This window comes from Pipra filicauda, unplaced genomic scaffold (genome assembly GCF_003945595.2).
Source record: "Pipra filicauda isolate LSUMZ 115617 unplaced genomic scaffold, ASM394559v2 scaffold15_size4787011_pilon, whole genome shotgun sequence".
Taxonomy (NCBI): Eukaryota; Metazoa; Chordata; class Aves; order Passeriformes; family Pipridae; genus Pipra; species Pipra filicauda.
In genome coordinates this window covers 4045561-4067629 of record NW_024104096.1, presented here as the reverse complement: position 1 = coordinate 4067629, position 22069 = coordinate 4045561, and the positions used below count along the sequence as shown (strand labels likewise).

Here is a 22069-nt window from a genome sequence, read left to right as displayed (position 1 = left end):
ACCCCTGTAGTCGGGGTGCATCACAGCCTTTGTGCCTTGGCCAGCTGTCATACCCTAGTAAAAGTATTTTTTTACTTTTATTTTAATTTCTATTTTTATTTTTTTATTCTTAATTTTTTTGAATTGTAGTTTATTTTTTCTATTTTTTTAAATTTTATGTTATTATTTATTTGTATTTTCAGGGGTTTAAATTTTTTTTTAATTTTGTAATTTTGAAATTCTATAATTTTTTTATTTTTTAATTTAAGTCTTCTAAGTTTTTATTTATTTTTAGGGTTTTTTTTCCCCACCTAAGGAATCTTTGAGAAATGAAAAACTAGAGGCAAAAGTTTTAGGAAAGCCATTATAAGAAACTGTACCATAAGGTAGAAGAAAAGAAAGGAAAAGGATCGGGGGAGTGCCTCTGTGTGTATCACTTTCAGGTATGTGCATACATAGCCCAGAAGTAATAATGAGGAAGAGCTCAAGACTATTGCCAAGTTACAAATATTACTAAAGTTGCTAAGCTAGGGGAAAAAAAAGTCACCTTCCCCTTCTCTTTGATGTCTGGTTACTAACTTAAGCCTTTTGTACTTGATTAGTTTGTGCACTTTGTAGTCCTAGACTGACGTTGTTGAACACACTTTCTGACATTACGTAATAATTCATTCATTACTCCGAATTCAGATTATGTAGGTGCTCACACAGACCACAGAAGACAACATAGCACAAAACAGGTGCAACAGGTTAAACAACAGCAAAAAGATTGGTGCGTGAACATAAGGGAGAAGGACAACCATGAACACACTCAGCAATAAATCCCAGGCCCAGTGATGCTCTTCTGTTCTTACTTAAAAGTGCTTGTCAGCAGCAGAAGCAGCAAAATGCTTTTAAAACACTGACTCTTTCAAAAGGAGGTACAAAATTTTAAGCTTGTTTCCATCTAATTAACAGTAAAGCTGACATTATCAACTTTACAGAATAACCTGTGTTCTTTTGCATGTGAGACCAGATTTTTCTATCTATTTCAAGCCTTCCTCTTGCATGTTTATAGACAGACAATGAGTTTCCAAAATAGCAGAGAACAATTATCCTGACAACATTTTAACCCACTCCAATACTAACAAACCAATCTCTTTATGCTACTTATCTTGGACTCAGATATTTAGTATCAAGGAAAACAGCACAACAGAGCGAGCGTCCTTTAAAAAACAATGATAGACAATGCTGATTTAAAACATAATTTACTTAACAGACTTTGAAAAATTAAATTAGAACAAAGAGAGAATCCTTAAGTTTCAAAGTATATGAACTTCATTTTTTAAAAAAGTAGTATTGAAATGATAGCTTTACTTTATGTAAACATTGCTACACTGGGCTGTACTTGAAAACTCGTGCATGTCTAAGTTGCAAAATAATTTTTCAGTTTAGACACAGCTATGCCAATTAGCACTCAGATGGTTATTTTCGGAATCAACAGCTTTGCAAATTTAATTGCATACCTCTCCATATAACTCAGGATACAATCCTGCACATTCTGAGAACAGATGTTTCCTAGAGTTTAGAAAAATAGCATTCATAACTGTGTGTGCATTGCAAAGGCAAATAAATTAACAAATAGAGCTCTTTCATTATAAAGTCTCAAGAGGAATGTTCAAATTGCCTTTCTGAAATCAGAAAGTTAGGAACAGCAAATGACAAGTATTTAAATATTTCAAAATATTTTCTCCTTTTTTCTTAAGTGTAAGCATACTCCCCCAATTTGGATGGCAAGAGCCACCAGGCTATGGCAGATTGAACAATATAGTATTAAACCTGCAATTTTGGTAGAAAATTGGAATGTTACAAATATAAAAGTCTGCAGAATAGTACAATGTACATGTGCTCAATACAGTTGGCAGAGGTACTTCAAGATGCACAATTCCTCTGTGGAACAGGAGCTAAAGTAATTTACAAAAGTAATATACTATGAAGACTGTAAGATAGTCAAGTTAGTACAATCGAGGTTTATAAAAGGAACACAATACAGCAAGGAGCAGCCCTCAGTAGGTTACAAACCTCCGAATACAAAACTGTCTGGCAAATTCCAAGTGAATTCATTTACATGCACACACAAGTAACGTTGCACTTATTAAGTCAGCTTGTACCAAGATGGAACTGAACTAAAGCTGACTTACACCACCTTTTGCATATATCACGTATCCTGAAATTGCAATAATCAAATTAAAAGGTCTATACCACTTTTATGATCTGTACCTTGTACCTATCAGTTTTCATTTAGCATAAATCTGATTTCAACAGCCTACAGCTCTATAGCCAACATTAGTATTGTCCCCTTACAATCCACTGCATAACAGATCACCAGCTGTGTGTCCTTGCTTATGCATTACAGACTTGGAGTGTTGGTTTGAGGGTTTGGAGGATGTTTTGTTGTGGGTTGTGGTTTGTTTTCTTTAACAAGCAAACCTTGGTACTTTTCTCTTTCAGGATAGTAAATGAGCAACTTAATTTAAGAACCAGTCTCTTTTCAAACTTGTTAGAAAAACATATACTGTGTGTTTATATATATAAACAAATATACTGTGCATATATATATATATCTAGAGATATTCACCATATTGTTGACACCAGAGTGCTAAAACATACATCAATATGAGCACTATATCCAACACTCACTATTATTACTTTTCCCGAAAGAGTTACTACATGCATTTTTCCCATCCATTTATGGGACAGTAAGATACACGAAGACAATTGTTCTGGTTTTCCAATGTGAAAGAGCTGTTCCTGAAAAGCATGCACAGGTTTCAAGATAAAGCAATTAAAACCACACAAAAGTTACTCTGTGGCTTTAAACTCACTAAAGCTAAGTTATCTTTACTTTCAGTGGCTGTTCCATTTACTTTAACTCATTTAAACACAAAAGAGAAAACTTTCAAGTGATAGAACAACCATATAGACAACTGATAGACTAGACTAAATAAATTCTTATTAAAAAAAATGTCATCACTGCATAGCCACAAGGCAGACTTTCATTTTTGGCAACCTGTATGCAGACTGTCAATTACACTTTAAGACTTGTTATTTAACAGTTAAGAGACCCTTTCATCAAGAAACTATGCTGCTTTGTCAAAGACTTCATAAAGTTCTAATTTTTTAGTCAGTATACCTAAAGGCTGCCATTCAGGTAACAGAGATTATTTGGACCTGTAAAGGGTGTATTATATTCAACGCAAGCACATATTTAGGTTAAACTCCACAAACATTCACACGGAACCTTACTAAGGGTAAAAGTATTCTGGTTTATAGTCATGGTTCATTGATAGCCTGTACCCGTCCCTGCATTGTTTTCTATTTTCACAGAAAGAAAACAAAGCACATCCCTGTGAAGTATGGGAACCCCATTTTATGGCTAAGAATCTAAGAAACAAGGCAAGGAGGAGGAGATCATGGAGTGAAAAGTGTTATTTGTCTTCCGCCCCCCCAGCTAGCCCTGCAGGATCTTAGCCATAATGCTTCATAAAAATCTGAACTGACCCACGTAGTCTTCAGCCAATCAACCTTTTCAGTATGGCAGGTTTTGAAAAGGGCCAGCAATACTCATTGGGAACAGTACCATTAACATTGCATTCAAAAAAAGAAAACATTGGAAACCAGATCCTTGCTCTCCTGCTCTGTTGATACGCTCTAGTATTAGCCAACGTATGGTAATACAAAAAGAGTCTTGTAGTGATGTAAAAGGCAATGAATACGTCTATAGAATAATGTTCATGTGCAGCCAAAATGAAGAAGATTCCAAAGAGATTCAGGACCCAGGACAAGGTGTGCAAGAAGTTCCAGCTCCTTGGCGTATCTAGGAGAAAACAGAAAATTATTAACTTTGAATGTCTCAAAAATCTGGGTCACTACAAAATCCAGACCTGGACATTTGACATTTTTACAGAGACTTTTCATCTAAAAATGTCATGAAATGACTGTCTTTATTTGGAAATACTGTATAGAGGTCCTGTAAATCCAACCAAAACAACCAATAAGTTATATATGTCTATTACTTCATGACTTCATTTCTGGATTAATAGAGCATCCTAAAATAGCTTAGGATCCTGCAAAGCAAAATCCTTTGTTCAACCAACTTGTTTTAATGAAAATCAGCCATTTTCTATGTTGTAAGGGGGAAAATGTAACAAAACATACATTACTGTTGTTGCAATCAATCCATCATGGGTGAACTCAAACTAATTATCTTTTCTTGCTATATTATGTATCAAGTCACACTTGGTATTTACAGAAGAGTACCACTGTTTCATATATTCTCACACATTTTGAGGCTTGGTATTTGGGCTTTACAGATGATACTAAACATATGGCCCCCTAGCCAGGTGTTTTGGCTGACAGAGGTCAGTGGCAGATACCCAGGGAAGTGTATGGCAACAGACAACTTTAAGTATCTTCCCCAGTACTCTCCCAGTAGCAAGCCAGAAAGCCTTTGTCATTTCTTGGCTCACACATTAATTCAAGTGCCCTATTCATCCCCTCATTAATCCAGGTGGTGGTGTTCCTTTCCTGTCTGCAAGTCCACTGTCACAAACCTGAGAAAGAGCACAGGAATCTGAATTTGTATTTGTTTGCTTAAATGTTGCACTCTGAAATTTTTGACAAAGTCAAGGAGCAGACACTCTTTAATACTTCAGGACATTTAAATATTTACACTGTCACACCCCTGGCTGACAGCAAGCAGTACATATTCTTAATACTTAGGGACATTTGAGTATTGACACTCTGTACTTACATTCTGTGACAAAGAAGTTGAGCATGGTCAGGACGACAGTGTGCCCACTGAACATATAGTCTCCACAGGTGTGTACTCCAGTCAGAGTCATTCCAAAGCCACTCCATATTGCAAATGCCCGCTGAAGTTTTGCCCAAACATTGCCATACAACTAAAAAACAGTGACATTAACCTTTACTAAGTTCCAATCCCACTGCCAAACAGTATGTCCTAAAGTTACTTGTATCGCACTACATATGTTTAATACCATTTATCACGTTGTGTCTTTTATTAAAATGCAGGTCAGCACATCTTTGGATGTGCTGTGGCACTGAGTCACATTAGTAACTACAATTACTAATTGTATTCATCATACCTCTGATGAATACTGGAATTCAGAGCAAGTACTTTGTTGCAAGTGATTTACCCACAGAGTCTGCCAACTTTTTTTGAATGTATTCAGCTTCCCTATTGTCAAGCTTTCAATTTGTTCAGCTCAAACCTCTCTTAACTAAAAGTTAGGATGAAACCATAAAATCCCATGTTCTGTGGAATATCCCTTATGAGAAGGGGTGAAATAATAACAGTTTGTTGGGGTCTTTTTCAAAACCATGCATTCAACAAGACAAAGAAGCGATTACTCCCCTTTCAGCCTTTCTTCATGAAGTCAGTATCTTAAGTGCACACTTCAGTGTATTCTCTCTGGTTTACACTGTGAAATATTCTGAACACCCTTCCCCAACTAACTATATCCTCTCTGAAGTGGCAAGTGCTTCTAAGACCCCTAAGGATGCTTGCCTGTGTATGGTAATTAATGCAGAGGCATGGAAGGAAACAGGAGAGAAACATGTTGTTCTTAAAAAACACACATCTAACACTATAGTCACAACAATCTTAAAATGCTTTAAATTCTGTTTCCTTTTTAAAAAAAAAAAGTTAGATATGATTAAGTTTTTACCTTTCCAGTACACTGCAAGTGCTGGCCTGGCACCGAGAGTGAGGTAACAAACATTGTAATGCAACGTAGTAAGAACACTGTCCCCATGAGGCTGCACAGCCTGCGCAGGAGTATGGATCTGGGAAAAGTACACAAGAACTGGAACCAGGAAAGTTATGATAAAAACATTTCACCTCACCCCAACCTAATCCCATGATGTCCCTTCATCACTGCTGCAAGTTTTACAACATGTTTTTTAAATTAAGTAGTATTGTCAAGATATGGTTACACACGATAGAGTGAGTCACTGTAGCAAGTTTACTCTCACCAAAAAGTACCAAAAACTTTGGCACTCATACCTTTTGTTGGCAAATTGACAAAAATCAATAAACCAGTAAAAATTTAACTTAAAATATGCATGCACACAAAAGCGTTTTCTACTCTCAGTGAAAGCAAACTGTGGAAATTCATTCTCGTAGGATTTTCTTATAGACAAAACTGTTACAGTAGGAGAGTATAGACTGACAAGTCTCTGAAAAAAAATATATATCTTCTGAAGGAAATTACTTATAAATATGGTAGAAAAGCGAATTCAGATTACTCCTCTGAAAGATTCACAAATCATCATTCTTGATTCAATCCTCCCTAATCCATTTTAACAGGGACATACTAGGATCTGACAAGATTTTTACTGAATGGACTCTCTTAAACAATCATTGTAAATTCTCGTTACAGGTCTTCTTCTGAATCAAAGTACCAGTTAATTTGGATTTTATATACTCTACCTGTGTTTGTGAAGCAGAAGAACCAACAGCCAAATGTAGCAAAGAATTACTCCACATACTTCAGTCATAGCAAAAGCCCATGGTATCCTAGGGACGCTAAAAAAAAGTGGACAAAGCAAGGAAGTTAATACAAAGGCTTAATTTTTTTCCTAGTCTCAGTATTGAAAATAAGGGCATATAAAGTTCTATCCTCATAACTAATTTGCATTCATCTGACAATAGTATAAATTACAGCCAAAAATTCTTTTGTTAGACTGGATGAAATAGAATTTGAAATATTTTTAATTACATTATCTCCTTTCTAATAATGTATTTCCCGCAGACATTTACACAGAATTCACTAAGTCAGAGAAAATCTCTAGTATGCTCTCTTAATTTACATATGTGATTTACTGACAGGATGTGTTCCATTGTTTCCCAACAACCTTTTTCATTCTGACACAAACTTGCATCATGTCAATTATGCTGCTTATGCTTGTAAGAATGCCATGTCAACACAATTCATGAAATGCTGCAAAGCCTAAAATCCTAAATACTTGTAATGAAGCAAAACTGCACAGAAAAGTGTCAGGGCAAACAAATCTTTTGACAAGGAAGGCTAGAAGGTCTGCATGTAGTGATTATCAATGAAATTCTGAAAACAATTTTCAAGTCTTTCCTGTACACACATGGCACTAGTAAAAATTTCTACTCTGCAATCACCAAAATACAGATCAACAGATTTCAAGAGAGGTTGCTGCTCATAGTTTTGTGCTCCCCCTGATACAAAAGAGTAGCAAAGCGCTGCTCAAATCTGAGCTCTGTAGTAATCCTCTCTCATTGTTTTGTCAGCTGCTGCTTTCTGACCTCCCCATCCTCCTGCCCACTGAATACCATGGTAGCACCCTGGGAACAAAATAGCTCCTGTTCCCTCTCCTCTCTTTGACTCTGCTGGATGTGGTACATCCTTGCTGAGTTATATATAAATTATGGGGGGATTCTACACACTTAGTCAGAAGATTAGACTCCTACTGACTTCTTGAAAGCCATTAATGAAAGTGGAAATTACTGGCAGGAATAAGTAGATCAAAAAGACTGAACTTCTAAACAGTTTAGCTTGCCTTTTAAAACTCTCTAGGCAGTTAAGTTCTCTATGGTGCAAGTGCACTTCCTCAAAGGGAGCATTTATCCTTTAATTCAATAATCTGTAGGCAATGACTCGAATTTGACCTTTGCTATTGTGTCTCTTTTTGTCTGAAGTACAATATTTTTTGTTTAAAAAACTGAGTAGGCACTGCATAAGTCACAACAGCGGTTTAGTACACAGATACCCTATGGTTAAAACATATGCTGGTTTATTCATTCTGCTTCAGAGTTTCCCTAAACCATCTTCAACAAGCTGACAGTGGGGACACAGCAAAAATGCAGTATCAACGCCATTCCCTTTCAATTTCCTTGCTCATTGGCAGAACAAAATATTCCTTCATCAAAAGTTTTTCTATATTTTCTATATTTTTCTATATTTCTATATTTTCTACATGTTAAGCTTCATAGCAGCAACTGGATTTCAGAAAATGCATATGGCTGCCTATGTATGCCAGCTGACCACCATCCTTTTTACTAGAAAGTGAGGATGGATGAATTAATTCCTGTGTTGTAATGAGCTAAAGATTTAAATTAAATATAAACTCGGTAGAATAACAGCTCAATTTATTTTCTCCTAAAGACTAAATCTCTGCATCCAACTGAGGGGCATTTCAATCTTACCAGAATGATTTACTACACTCTAATTAGTATTTTGCAGAGGTGTCTTCTAGAGCAAATGAAACTCTGAAAACAAAGAAAAGACAGCCTATATTTTAACCATAAAGTTACTATTTTGTTCTAAAAGAAAATTTCTTACCTGTCTAGAAATATGTCTGGTAGAGGTGGATATGTTTGCATGTCAGGTACTCGCTCATGCACTATAACCATAACGAATGATGTAAAGCCAAACACTATGAAAACATACACACAACTTAAAACTGTCTTCCAGTACTCGGGGTCCAGTCTCCGTGTGGCGTGTTTGTTCTTTCCGTTTGCATACTGGTACTGATCACCATTCAGGTCAGTCATGAGTCCATCATAGTCCCGGGGTACTTCACCATTACAAAACCAATCTGTACCCTGCAGGGAACCAGCTGGGCACACCGTGCCAAGGTGACTGTCACTGTTGTAACCCAGCTCTTCCAGGACGTCAAGATGTTGCTTCTGCAGTTTGCGTATGGACAGCATCAGTCTCTTGATATCCCCCAGGACCTTGATTTCCAATGGAGGGGATCGTAAATCATACTCAGTAAGTGTCAGCAGTGTGATTCCATCTAGCCTATGTCTATTGCACAGAACATCCACATATTCACAGAAACCTTCTTCCTTCAGCCACTTGGCCACATTCTTGGTAGTCCAACGTCGAATGCAAAGCTGGTTATTGCCTGCCATGGTCCCTCTTTATCCACCAATCAAACTGACCTGCTGATACCCGAGAAGGAGACAAGACCAGAATGTTTATCAAAGATTACGGAAATGCCAGTGTCTTTTGTGCAATTTTAGATGCTTAATTAGCCCAAGACTTTTTCTATAAGAGACAGCTAAAAACCAGACACAATTTCTCAGGTAATACAAAAATGCTTTGAAAATTTTTTTTATTCAAGCAAAACTAAATTAGGATTATCTCCTTTGCTCCTAAGTAGAAATTTAAAGCTTAGACGAAGCAGAATATTTCCTATACATATCTAGTATACTTTACCCATCTCAGATTTATTTATTTAAACAAAATTATAAATTACAATAGGCAATGAAAACCAAATACTACTCTGTTTGAATACCAGCTCAATCATTAGTCTTTTCCACTGTTTGCAGTTCATCAACTATGCAAGAAAGTAGAGCCAGCAACCATGCAAAATTGAATTACAGCTGAAATAACACATTACTGGTCCAATATATTCCACTGTTTTAAAATATATACTGACGCTTTGGTGGCATGACATTTTCCCTCCATTTGCTTCCAAGTAAACCTAGATATCTACAATAATATTGACCTGAAGTATCTTAGTTCTATGTTGATGGTACAATCATCATATTTCTATCTCTGTTTGATCTCAGTAATTTAGACGCTCACTGTATTGTGAATCCTTTAAAATATTCAGCTTTCAAAAGTAACATTACTAGAAATTAAGCATTTGCTTTGATGTTAAAGCATCTTTAAAAGTGATGTGCTAGTAGATAACATAGTAACACACCAAAACTAGAAGAGATGTATTCTCTTTATACAGATTTCTCAGTAATTGTGTTCCTGACTATAGAATAATGCTTGAAGGAAGGAGAGACAGCTCAGCAACATTTTAGTCACATGATGGTGACGAGTCGCCAGACCAACAACCAGAAAAAAAGTTAATTACAGGACATTACATGGAATACATTACAAAACTCTGAAAGGCTACCAGTGAAGTAAAAGTACTGAAAAGTTTATGCAATATTTAAGACCCACAGCAGTACAGAATGGATTTGTGCATAATTTATATTTGGTGGCTCATGCACAGCTACCATCTAAGAAACAGCTACAATTTCACAGCTCTTTTGTACTCGAAAAAACAGCCTAATTAACTAGAATGCTTCAATCATGCCAACCAAATCTCAGAAAATACAAGAGAGTACAACACACTAGTGTCACATGCATCATTCAAGGCTTTCGAATGAAAGCAAAGAAACAGTGTATTTAATCTATTATTTAGCTTCTGTGTATAGTAAACCGGTACTCAAACCCATAATGAATATTCAGCACAGTTCTACATCTTTTTCAGAGGCACAGCTCTTTCAAAAACAGAAGCTCTTTCCTTCTCACTTCTCTTTTTAAGGAGGTATAGTACCTATTTTGCTCTTAATATAATTATTGGATGCAACTTTTTCTTCTGGCTTTCATCTAACAGAACCATGAACTATTTTATACTGTATCAGAGAAGATTCTATTTGTCTAATGGAATTTCCCAGCAGTGCAAAAGTAATATTTTAGAAGAAAAACAAGCACACAAATCAAACTTGCCCTTCTAAAATAATCAAGGGTGTGATACTTCTCAGGATATTCTCCCAGGAGTTGATTGTATATTAACAACATGTACTTGATTCATAGCTTTAATTTCTCAAAACTCCATATACAGTCAATATGTATATAAGCTTTAATACTTTGATTTAAATAGTTGCCAAAAATCCATAAAAAAACTACCAGAATATCTGGATATACCATATGCATCCTTCTCCATATAAAAGGGTATGTTCTCATTTTTATGTTATCTTACTATTTTTGAAAGTCTGGCTCAAAACAAGTGTAACAATTACTTTGCTTACACAGCTAGTAACAAAAGAAATTATTACATTTAATTTGCAATAAATAATCTGTTAATTGACCTTTTCTGTATTACATATTTTTATCTTACTTCAGGGTTGCTGTTTAACCCGTGGTGGCAACTAACTGCCATGCAGCCATTTGCCCACAAACAGTTTAATAATCAAGTAAAATATACTGAAAGATGAAAATAACAAAGAGAGACAAATAACACCCAAGAAAGACAAGTGATGCACACTACAACTGCTTACCTGGCAGAGCAGGGGAAATCAAAAATTCCTTGACTTAGGGTCAGCATCATTTCACAGCAGCTAAAACATCAGTGTGTTATCAACATTATTCTTATACTAAACCCAAAACATCCAGTAAAAACAAACAAGCTTGAGTTGCTTATCTGAACCTCCAACTTTCCTTACTCAGAAACACAGACGAAATACTTAAAAAAAAGTTGTTAATCACAGTGTTTTTTATAACATAGTAATCATCACAAGTTTTCTAAAAGCAGTGAACGTAGACTCACTACAAATACACTCAACTTACTGATTTGTCTTCTAACTAAAGCAACTTCTGAGGACAAAAGGAGGAAACTCTCCCTAACCTAAGAGAATTCTGTTCATTTGTCATAAGTCAAGTAAGCCTAACAGCAGCCTTGTCTTTCTTCATCTGGCACTGCCAGAATAAAATCCTTCCAAATGTGCAATGAGCATACCCATCAAAGGTCGCTATGGGCTTGACCTGGGAGAAATTCTAAGTTAACCTCAAGATGCAGCTAATAGGACCAGCTCCTGTTTTTAAACCCTGTCAGTGACAAGACCTTTAACCAACTGGAACAGACAAGGAAATCAACAAAAAATAACAAATTTAAACACACAGCTTGTAGCTAATTTCATCTCAACAGCAACAGTAAAGTTCAGTACTGTTTGATGACAAGGCCATTTCGTTGAACACTGAAACTGCCTTCCCCTTCAGACTACTCAATTAGTGCCACTTCCATACTTTATCAGGGGAAGTGCTTTTTACACTTTAATCTTAGCACCTGGAATACAATACATATCCCTGTGTCCAATTGCTCCTGTTCATTTTTGAAGCTGAAGAATGCTACATAACATTTACAACACCACCAGGCTGTTACACCAGACTAATGTGGCAGAAGGGACTAAGTCGCCTGGATAACTGTACCTGTCTTCTGAAAGAAAACAGCCCTGGTAACTACCTTGCTTTCCACATTACTGGTATTATTGCTGAAGCCAAATATAGGATAACATTATTTATTGATGAATAACACGCATGAGTAACACAAAGCAAGCACAGACTTAAGTGTCAGAGGGCAAAATATACTTTTCACCTGACATTGCAGCAATGTCTGTATCCTGCTACTTGATTACTTTCCTGGTACTGTGACTTACGCTTAGCAAGCTCATCAACAGTATGTATCATGTGTCCCATTTTCCTTCCCCAGCCTTTCAATTAACAGCATGAACACAGCTGAATATGAACTGCATGTGTATAAGGATTTACTTTTTTAAAAGAAAAATGTTACTTTACAAGCTATGAACATTCCTACAATTTGGTTAGGGCATTTTAAGAAATGAGATGCCTCTGAGAGGCTGAGTGTACAAAGTATAGGTGTATATTTAAATATGGAAAATTAACCTCTCTCAAAATGATTATCCATGATTCTATCATGTTTCCCTTTATTGAATTACTGCCAGTCCACCAGTAAGTCCCTAACTTTCCTAGCTTACAGACTTTGAGACAATATATTGAGGTAAAAATGTGTAAAGTTGAATCTGCTTATCACTACTCTAGCCAAGGAAAAGTAGCATTAATATCACACTAACATGTGTGCAAACTTGTTACAGAAACAAAACCTGATTACACCAGAATCATAGCTGAGGGGTTAAACATGATCCTAGTTATGTCCACAACAGTTAGCAGAATGCTGACTGGTTTTGTTTATTCCAGACACACATGCAAAACTCTACCAGCACCATTTACTGCTTCACCACCTGCCCTCATGTACCTGGAAGAGCCTTCTTGACATGCCTCTTGATTTTTTTTCCCCTAGGTTCAATTCCCACCATCCTTGAGAGGAATTTTAGGAGGGACGCTGAAGAATATCAGATTTCAAATGATTTAACCTACATCTCTTAGTGGAAGGTTTCAAGCTGAAGTTTGAATACAGGCAATTCCAACTTAGCCCCTCCTTTGCTGCCTGCGTCTGCTGGCCCTGGAGCACATCTCACACCTCAGGGGAAAAGTTATTCTGTGCCAAAGCTGTTTTGCAATGTGGGCAAGACCCGTGTTTGAGGCCTTGTTCCCCAGCACAAAAAAGCTATACACAAAAACATGTGCTGAGCCAGCCCGCAATAGTAAGGCTACTGTCACATACCAACTTAGTAATGCTCCGCTGCAAAAAGAACACACAGCACTGCCTTGTTATGCAGCAAAAGTCTTGGATACTCTGCTGACTTGCATCAGAAGCCTGTCACCTGCTCTTCCTGGAAACTCTGAATTCTTCAGTGCTTATTTAAAGCAAATAGTACCAAAGATTTCACTGCCATATAGCACACAGTGACTTAATCACTACCTTCTAAATGGCACCAGATACAGTACGGTACCTCATAAACAAAAGGATAAAAACAACACTTGCAAAAACAATACATGATTTCTCAAGAGTTTTTAAATACAATGCTTACCATACTATATATAAAATCGATCGAACACAGCACAATACCCACCATGAGACCAAAAAATTGGGTAGTCTCATGAACTAAGAATGCAATGATTTCAAATGCAGAAATATTCCTGTAAAACTTGCCTTCATGCATAGCACTAAGACCTTTGCTATCATACGTGAGATTATCAGAGGTAGCTTAACTGTACTCAAAGTCACTAATTGAAACTGAATGCAAGATAAGAAATCTCTTAAAGTAACACTAGTTTAGTCTTGAGTTTCAAGCCATCAAGGAAGATGAGCTTTTTGAGAAATATTTGTGGAAGTGTAGCATGTGGATCAAATATTAGCTCTAGACGCTTAACAGTCTTTCTGTTGGGACACCTCCACGCAAGACTGATAGCAGCTACTACAGAAAGTCCTGAAAGGCAAACATATTTGTCTTAAGAACCACTAAGTGCAGTTACATATTGCAGCAAACTGAACAGCACGCATATTGCTCCCTTATTTTTACACCTCATTGAGCCAAACAGGTTGTATTACACTCAAGTGAACACTAAGAACAGCTCAACTCCTAATCTACTAACCACCTAACAAAACATTTTTTATCCTACTGACATAATTCAAGGCACACACAAGTGATTTTTAAACAACTGATCAAGTACTCCACCACTTATCATAGGATGTAATTCACGGTATTTCATTAATATTTGTACAAGCTCTTGAACATTTCACATGCTAAATATCAGGTGTCAAGTACTTTGGCTCCAGCTTCAAGAAATAGAATATCCATCTTGTAACAGAATGTTGGCTGCTCTTTATCCCTACACAACTTAGTAGTAACACACCTCAGGTTTGTTTTCCCCCTTTTCATCCCACACCCTCATCTCAGAATAAGGGAAAGACATGAACAATCTTTCCATCCAAATGAATACCAGAACAATATCTGAAGCTGTTACTCTCCACAATCATTTACCACCTCATCTTTCTAGTCTAGTGAAAATCTAGTAGCCTTCCTCATTTTAGATGCATTAAAATAAATAAGAAATAAAAAGCTTTTAAAAGGTACACAATTATCAAACAAACATATATAATGTAATATGGTTACTGGATCTCAACCAGCATAGCAGGCTGCAAAACTGAGCTCTGTACAAAGAAAAGTGATAGCACAGAACCAGAAAGATTGCAAATCCTAGGCCAAGCTGCATTTTTAATTGTATTCTACCAAAATAACACCCCAATCAGCCGGTAAAAAGATCTCACAGAACATCAAACAAGATAATTTAAAATTCTTGCACTCAACTAATCTACAAAACATTTCCTTCACATCTAAGCAGCACTAATACAACAAAAATTTACAAAACTTCCCAAAGAAATTCCTTCCACTTAGTACAAAAGTCACTTCATGCTAATCCTGCAGGTTAATTCTACCTTTTCTCTGTATCAGAGAAAGCAAAAGGAAGAATAAGACCACAGGAATTTCCTTACCACTGATATCCAGCAAGAGGTACCCCCTATCAAACACGAGGGGCACTTAAATGCCAGAAACTGTCCTCAGCTCTTGCCACTCCAGAGCACAGCATGATCAGCTGCTCTGTGGAGGTGGCACAGGCTTCCTGTCCAGCTGCATGAGGGACCTCTGTGGACACAGAGCAGACTTGGCCAAGTGGAATCTTCCATCAAGTCATCTTACAGCACAGAATGCATGTTGCATTTTTATCAAATTAATTTTGCAAACTGAAGCCTCAAATACAAAGCCACGAGACTTCAACTTCTTACAAACCAATAAATATGTGAACGTTAAAACTAGTTGTCATTCGCCGCTTCTTCCATTAACTTACAGAGCCGAAAAAATCTACCCTTTTGAAGTTCTTGGGTTTTTTTAAATCATCATGGCTAGGCTTCGCGAATGAAGATTTGGGATTTGGTTGTTTTGTTTTTTTTAAATAGCAATCAGCGGTGACCAAGTGACTGGTCTGAGGCCACCTAATACATTAGCAACATAGATTTAAGAGACTGAGTGGGTAACATTTCCTGCAGTTTCAACTTTCTGAGAACGCTCAAGCCTTAAACTCTCAGAAAACCTGTCCCCCAAAGACAGAACCCTCCATTTAATCCTGAAACTTGAACAGCACACATGAAAACCAGTAACAGCACTTTTCCATGCTTCCTTTTTAATATTCTAATCCTTCACGCTCAAAAGCATTTTTACGCAGAACTAAACACTTCGGCCTCAGAAACCCCACCAATTTTACAGAAAAAAAAAAAAAGGCAAGACCGCTGAGTATCTGTTTCGAACCCAGTCCAACTGTTTGGTTATCCGACTGTACGACTGACACAGAGCATCATTTCCAGGAACGATCTGTTTGCTGCGCAGGCTGACACTGGAATCAGACCCCACAGGGTTCCCCAGACCCCCAAACGAGCCGCACAGCGACCGCACGGCCCGGCCTCCCCGAGCTGTGCCCCGGCCCCGCTCGGCATCCCCGCGGTCCCGCCCCTGCCCTCATCACCCTCACACTCCGTCTCCTACTGAGGCTTACAAAGTTCAGACGGAAACCGAGGCGACCGGGCACTGAACACTTCATCCCGAGCACCGCAGGACATCCCCCCACCCGCAGGCTCGTCCCTCACGGGCCGGCCCGGAGCGCCCGGCGGGCGGTCAGACTCCGGCGATGCGCCCGGGACCGGCCTGCAATCACGGCCGAGCGGATTTCAGCGCGGGCACGCAGCACAGGAGGCTGGTGCCCCTCCCGCGATAAGCGAAGCTGATCTCCTCCAGCACCGCCCCTGCAGCGGTGAAGCCCTTCCCTCCCGCAGCCCGGGGCGCGCACACGCCGCAGCGGGGGCAGCGCCCGCGGCCCCGGCGGGCTCCCACCCGCGGGGCGGCCCCGCCGCTCCCCCGCCTCACCTGCCGCTGAGTGGCGGTGCCGCGGTGCCCGTACCCGGCGCGGTGGCTCCTCCGCGCCCTCGCTGTCCCCGGCGGCGGCGGCGGCGGCCACCGCCACCCCCCATCACCGCCCGGAAGCGGCGGCGGCGGCGCCGGCGGCGGCGGCGGAAGGGGCGGGACGGGCCCCGCCGCGGCCTCTGCGGGAGGGTCCGGAGCTGTGCGGGAGGGCGGAGGGCTGTGCATGGTCGGCAGCGTGTTGTTTAGACCTCGTAAGACAAAAAAATAAGTAATCCGTAATCCCCACAGAGACCAGCTGAAGGGAGACGCAAGGGTGTTTTGCGCATGCTTAGACCGGGCTAAGGGAGTTGTTCTCCTGGAAGATACCATAGCCTAGGTTTTTCCCATATGATCTTTCTCTCCATCGCTGGGAACTTAGTACAGCCTGGATGTGAGAAAGACACTAAACAGGATTTTTTTTTTTTTTTTGAGAGTAAAAACATAGAGTGATCCTGACATAATTTAAAAAGCCACCAGTGCAGTAAGGAAAAATATCCCCATCCTTCATCTAAAGGCATGTGTCAGGACAAAATAGCAGAGAAAATTTACAGGAGCCTCGTCCTGTCAATCCTCATATCAATCCTTATATCAATCATTGCAAAACATTTCAGTTGCAGCATTATTCTTTTCTGATGCCCGTAGGAAACAAAATAAAACTGCAGCTGGCTGACAGGACTCAGTCATTTATCCACAGTGATCTGCAGCACAGATGTGAACAGCACAGATGACTTAGAGCTCCAGCAAGGCACTGTAATTTCGGGAGTTCCATAACCTATAAGTAATACAAATGGAGAGGATAGAAGGAAACAGACAAATTAGAAACAAATTGGTCCAGAAATAAATTTTGTGTATCAACTGACTGTGGTAGCAGCCAGCCCTTTGCTGCAGTTTGCAGAGCACTGAAATTTGCTTTGTTGATCATGTAATAAGTATGAGGTCCAAGACAAGTCTAAGTAAGTTGTAGCTTCAGTAGAAGTCAAAAGCAGGTGCTAGTGTAGCTCCATTAAGTTAATGACATCAGCCTTTTCAGAGAATGTGGCCTTGTGATCTTCATTCTTAATGAAAAAAAGGATCTTTCATAACACTTATATGCTGCTGTAGTGAAACAAGGAAATTTTGCATTTCAAAGTGCTTCAAAACCGCATCACGTTGTCATCATCAAGCAATCTAATGCAAATACCCACTGTTGTACAATCTCAGCTGTAATCGGCTATATACTGGATATTCAGATCAGAAACAAGCTGTGAGAACTGCTTTTTTCCACATGCCCTGATATTGGTTCTAAGGTGCATATCTCTAAGCGGTCTGTTCTGTCCCACTTTTATTTTTTTAAATGATGTGGTTTCCCAGAATAACTTGCTTAAGTTGGAGGGAATGTTCCACTTTCTTTGCCAGTTTAGCAGCCTCTGCAAACAATGTAGGAATCAAGTGTGATTTCAGTCCTCACAATGTTCCCCTTCTTTCTCTTTTTGATGTGAAATTTTCTTTACCAACTGCCAGTCAATTGCACCTTTTTGCACAATTCCAGGTCCTGAATTGGTAAAATTTACAATACATTGCTGCATCTGCTTGTATCTGAACAACTTGTATAAACTAAAAATGTAAAAATAAGCACAAACTGAAATTAAAAATTGCTGCAAAAATAACTCTAGTAGGCTGCAGGGCTGTCTCATCATGGAATAGGTCCCCGTGACAGTGTCTGAAGCACAGTCCTGAAGCTAACTCACATTTCAGGTTCTCATTCTTAGCCTTCGCATGGGAGGTGCCAGGAAACTGCTGCTTTGTTCAGAGTGCTATGGCTTTGTGATGTGGTTTGTTTTTTTTTTCATCTAAACATTCACAAGAGTCTACCAGCTCACCAGATTCCAGCAAGGAAACAAAAATTAAAGCAAAAGTTTCCTTACCCTGTTTCTCTACACAATTTGTAGCAAGACCAGCAATCCAACTAAAAATTACTTCCCAAATTCAGTCTATAGACTTCAGAAGTCAAGGTTGGAAAATGAGCTATATTTAGACAGGCGTATAAATACAGGAGTATCTGAAGTTTACAGGCTTTAAGGTATGTTATTCCAGCAATTGATTTCCATGCAGTGAACCCCTGGCCAAAAGTTGCATCCAGAGTAAAAGTGAGTAAGACAGACAGACATATATACACTGGAGAGCACCCTATGTCTGGCTACAGAGGGTGCTGGGCTGGTTTGCAGCAGTGATTTGCCCAGTGACAGGAAAAGGAGTAATGGTCATAAACTAAAACACAAGAAGTTCCACCTCAAGATGAGGAAGAACTTCTTTACATTGAGTGTGGCAGAGCACTGGAACGGCTGCCCAGAGAGGTGTTGGATTCTATCTCTCTGGAGACATTCAAAACCCACCTGGATGTGTTCCTGTCCTGCTCTGAGTGAGCCTGCCTTGGCAGGGGGGTTGGATTGGATGATCTCCAGAGGTCCTTTCCAACCCTAACGAATCTGTGATTCTGTGAACCTCAGCACTGGAAAAAGGCTTGATCATTAGTTTCTATCCAAAGTTATTGCTAATGGCATTTTTATGTTCTGTCTATTTTCATCACCTAACAAATATTTTGAAAATCACCAAATTAGCTTGCACAGAAAAGTAATAAATAGCATAATTTAAAACTTGTATCTCTTAGATGAAAGTAGATGTGTAATAGCTGCTTAGCTGCTGCACTTCAAAGCTGAAAACTACTTCTCTTTGCTAACAATTGATGTTCTTTAAAAGGGTGAATTATCTAAATAGTTTGTGCTTTATTTAACAGAAATTTCCAATAAACCTTATTCCTTCACTTTGAGTTATGTCACTTCATGCCATGTGACATGAAGGCATTGATGTAAGTTTGACAGGCAGTGCCAATGCTGACATGTCAGTTTGAGAATTTGTGACAAGCTCTATACTACAGATCTTTTTAAAACAACTATGGATTGCCAAGGAAAAAAAGTCTTTAAAATGTGTAATAACACTGATGCATCTTTAGATTGAAAACAATTTATTCAATTCAATAGTTAGATTGATTTAATGTTCAGGCTGACACTTAATACAATAAAAGAAAAGAAATTTATATTGAAAATTCCCAACTAGCTCAAGTTACAATATATTATATAGCAAAGGAAAATGAGATGTGTTAATGTAATGCTTTGGGGTTTTTTTAAACTGTCATTAAAGAATACTGTTAGCATTTAATAATTTGAAATAATCTGTCTCAAATTTTAAGACCCTACGCAGAAAAAAAAAGGCCTCAGCTGAACAGAGAAAGAATTGCTTATGAAAAATCTCAGCCAGCAAAGAATACAATATGGCAAGGGGAATGTCTTTCACTAGAAGTGCTAATTGATCTAAATCATGCTCTTTTTTTTTATTTTCTGGGTTGGAGGATGTGTTGATTTGGTAATATCATTTTTGCACAGATCAGGTCCTGCCCTATAATTTCTTTGTAATCTCTTTACTTCATTTGAAGAATACTTAGGTCAGTCATGCGTGAACTTTCAAGCATCTGTTTTATCTTCAAATTTCCTAATTCTGTACTGGAAGAAAAATAGATTGAATGCCTAAGGGCTAATCAAAGTAGTGAATCATAATCATTTTTCAAGACACAAAATGAGCTTATTAGAGGAGAAAAAAAAAGGGAAAAAAAAGAATTAACTCTTTATGATCATCAGAAAAATTGTTTCATATGTTAAAAATACATTAATATTGTGGAACACCAGAAAACTGTCTCACTTAGCATTTACCAAAATGTACCAGAATTCAAATAGTTCAATCCTTCTTCAATAGTTAGCCATCTCAAAAATCAAATCCTGGAAACAGGCTGATGAGTGAAATGAGAAGATCTTTTGCAGGTGGAGACACTGTATCTATAGAACCCTAGCTAGCTGAACTTCCATTCTGTAATGTTTTCCCTGTAAAAGCTTTCTTCTTTCAGAATATGTGAAAGGAGCCTGATTTTGGCCCTGTTTTCATTAGAGAGATGGAAAGGTGTCACAGGTGTCAGTTAGAATTGATAGCACTAATTTCAGTAGAAGAAATAGAAAAGCTACCATGAATTTCCTGTTCTCAGCTGCTGCGCATTTTCCCGATAATGCCGTGCTTCGGGCTACTAGAGCACTCCATGGCAGTTTACACTGTTGCTACCTAATATATTATTAGCCAGGGAATGTTTGATTTAGATTATTGCAGCAAGTACTACCTACAAAGTAATCACAAAGGCATAGTCCAAGTAGAAGGATGCCTTCTGTTGCTTGTTCTGAAATTAATCATGCATTAATTTCAACTGAGACAGCAGCTACTGTTCATATATAATTACACACAAATGTTTGGTTTAGTGCTGCCCACCATTCCAACAGCCAGGAGAACCTCCAAATTCTTGGAATCTCGAAAAGTGCCTCCTGCACAGAAAGCTACCTTTGCCTCTATTCAGTGTGAACGTATATCAGTTTGTTGCTTTTTACATCCATTCTTTGTAGATTTAAAAGGACCTGGAAAAAAGCACAATGTAGAGAGGCAAATGTATCTGAAAGCCAGATCTCTGCCTCCTTTCTGTTTCAAAAGCAACTCCTGGCTAAAAAAGGTCAGTAACACAGCTTTACCAAAGCCATGCTTGCAGACTATTAAATGTTTAGAAGATGTTAGATGTGGAATGTCAGTCTTTTGAAGCAGATAGCTGCATGCCATACAAATGTCGAAGGCACTCAGGACTTGGATATCATTTTTGCTGGAGTTCACGTTTTTCTGTTTGTCATCTCTCGTGTTGCAGATGAACTTTGAATTCTTAGTCAGTGCATTTGGAGTAGAGGCCAATAAAAGTTTTGCAGCTGAAAAGGGATAAACTTAATCATGAATGTCACCTATTTGACAGAACTTGATTGGCAACAAATGGGCTGGGGTTACATTTAATAAAACCTCATAGTAAAGTCTCACCTTGAGTCTCCACCCAGAAACCTGAGAAAAGTAAACTGAATTGAACAACTTAACTTGCTCAGTCAGTTTGAGCACAAATCAATCGGCTTAAAAAGCACTAGTTTACTGAAGGAAAAAAAGAAGACCAAAACAGAAAAACAAGTTAACATATTAAGGGCATATACCTATTGCTTGTAGTATAGCTTCAACCATTTTTCCAGTCCTCTCCTCTGCTGGATCTGACCAGCTGATTGCCTCACTCACTGCAGAGCCTGACTGCCTGTCCCACTGCCCCCTCTAAATAAGCACTGCAGTGCTATTGCTTGTAGTTTCCCTTATTTCACCTTTTAGGTCAGAACATATATGGCAGGGGGAAGTAACAAGTCTTTTTGTATACAGCATGCTCTTAAGCAGTTTCTTCCCTAAATCCACGGAATATTAGTAATTTCTGCTTCATGGGATGTTCTATACAAAGTCACTTTCTTTCCTCTTCTTGCAGATGACTTTTGCCCTCTGATGCTGGAAACTATAGCATCGTATTATGGTGATCTCTCACCCTGAGTACTCCTAAGCATAGTTAATTAGTCCAGACTTTAATACCCAGTTTGAAATGTCTCTTGAAAAATTAGAGCAAACCTTCTCTCCATCATAGTATATAAATGCATGCAGAATAAAGGTGGCTCAGACCGGACCAAGAGCTCTTTTCATTCA

The 22069-nt window shown here is 38.5% G+C and overlaps 1 protein-coding gene across 6 annotated transcripts; it reads right to left on the bottom strand.

Annotated features, from left to right (window-relative positions):
- Positions 1–1206: 1206 nt before the first annotated feature.
- Positions 1207–16518, bottom strand: SAMD8 (sterile alpha motif domain containing 8). Of its 6 annotated transcripts, XM_039379226.1 has the most exons (7): positions 16047–16222; positions 11078–11137; positions 8352–8959; positions 6470–6565; positions 5706–5823; positions 4769–4919; positions 1207–3832 (listed from the first exon to the last, which is right to left on the bottom strand). In XM_039379226.1, the coding sequence occupies exons 3-7, from the start codon at positions 8924–8926 to the stop codon at positions 3528–3530; spliced, it is 1245 nt and encodes a 414-aa protein (XP_039235160.1). In that variant the 5' UTR covers positions 8927–8959; positions 11078–11137; positions 16047–16222; the 3' UTR covers positions 1207–3527. The 6 variants fall into 6 exon arrangements, with proteins under 6 accessions (XP_039235160.1, XP_027595666.1, XP_027595667.1 ...); XM_027739865.2 differs by lacking the exons at positions 11078–11137; positions 16047–16222 and adding an exon at positions 16415–16518; XM_027739866.2 differs by lacking the exons at positions 11078–11137; positions 16047–16222 and adding an exon at positions 16415–16518 and having other exon boundaries at positions 8352–8956.
- Positions 16519–22069: the final 5551 nt, after the last annotated feature.

What these genes read in the sequence shown, in the direction of transcription:
- SAMD8 (XM_027739865.2), bottom strand. Translation starts at nt 8,926, where the DNA reads ATGGCAGGCAATAACCAGCTTTGCATTCGACGTTGGACTACCAAGAAT. An exon ending in ACTTGCAGTGTACTGGAAAG is followed by an intron (nt 4,920 to 5,705) that starts GTAAAAACTTAA and finishes ACTGTTTTTTAG; the next exon opens with TTGTATGGCAATGTTTGGGC. An exon ending in CAACTTCTTTGTCACAGAAT is followed by an intron (nt 3,833 to 4,768) that starts GTAAGTACAGAG and finishes GTTTTCTCCTAG; the next exon opens with ATACGCCAAGGAGCTGGAAC.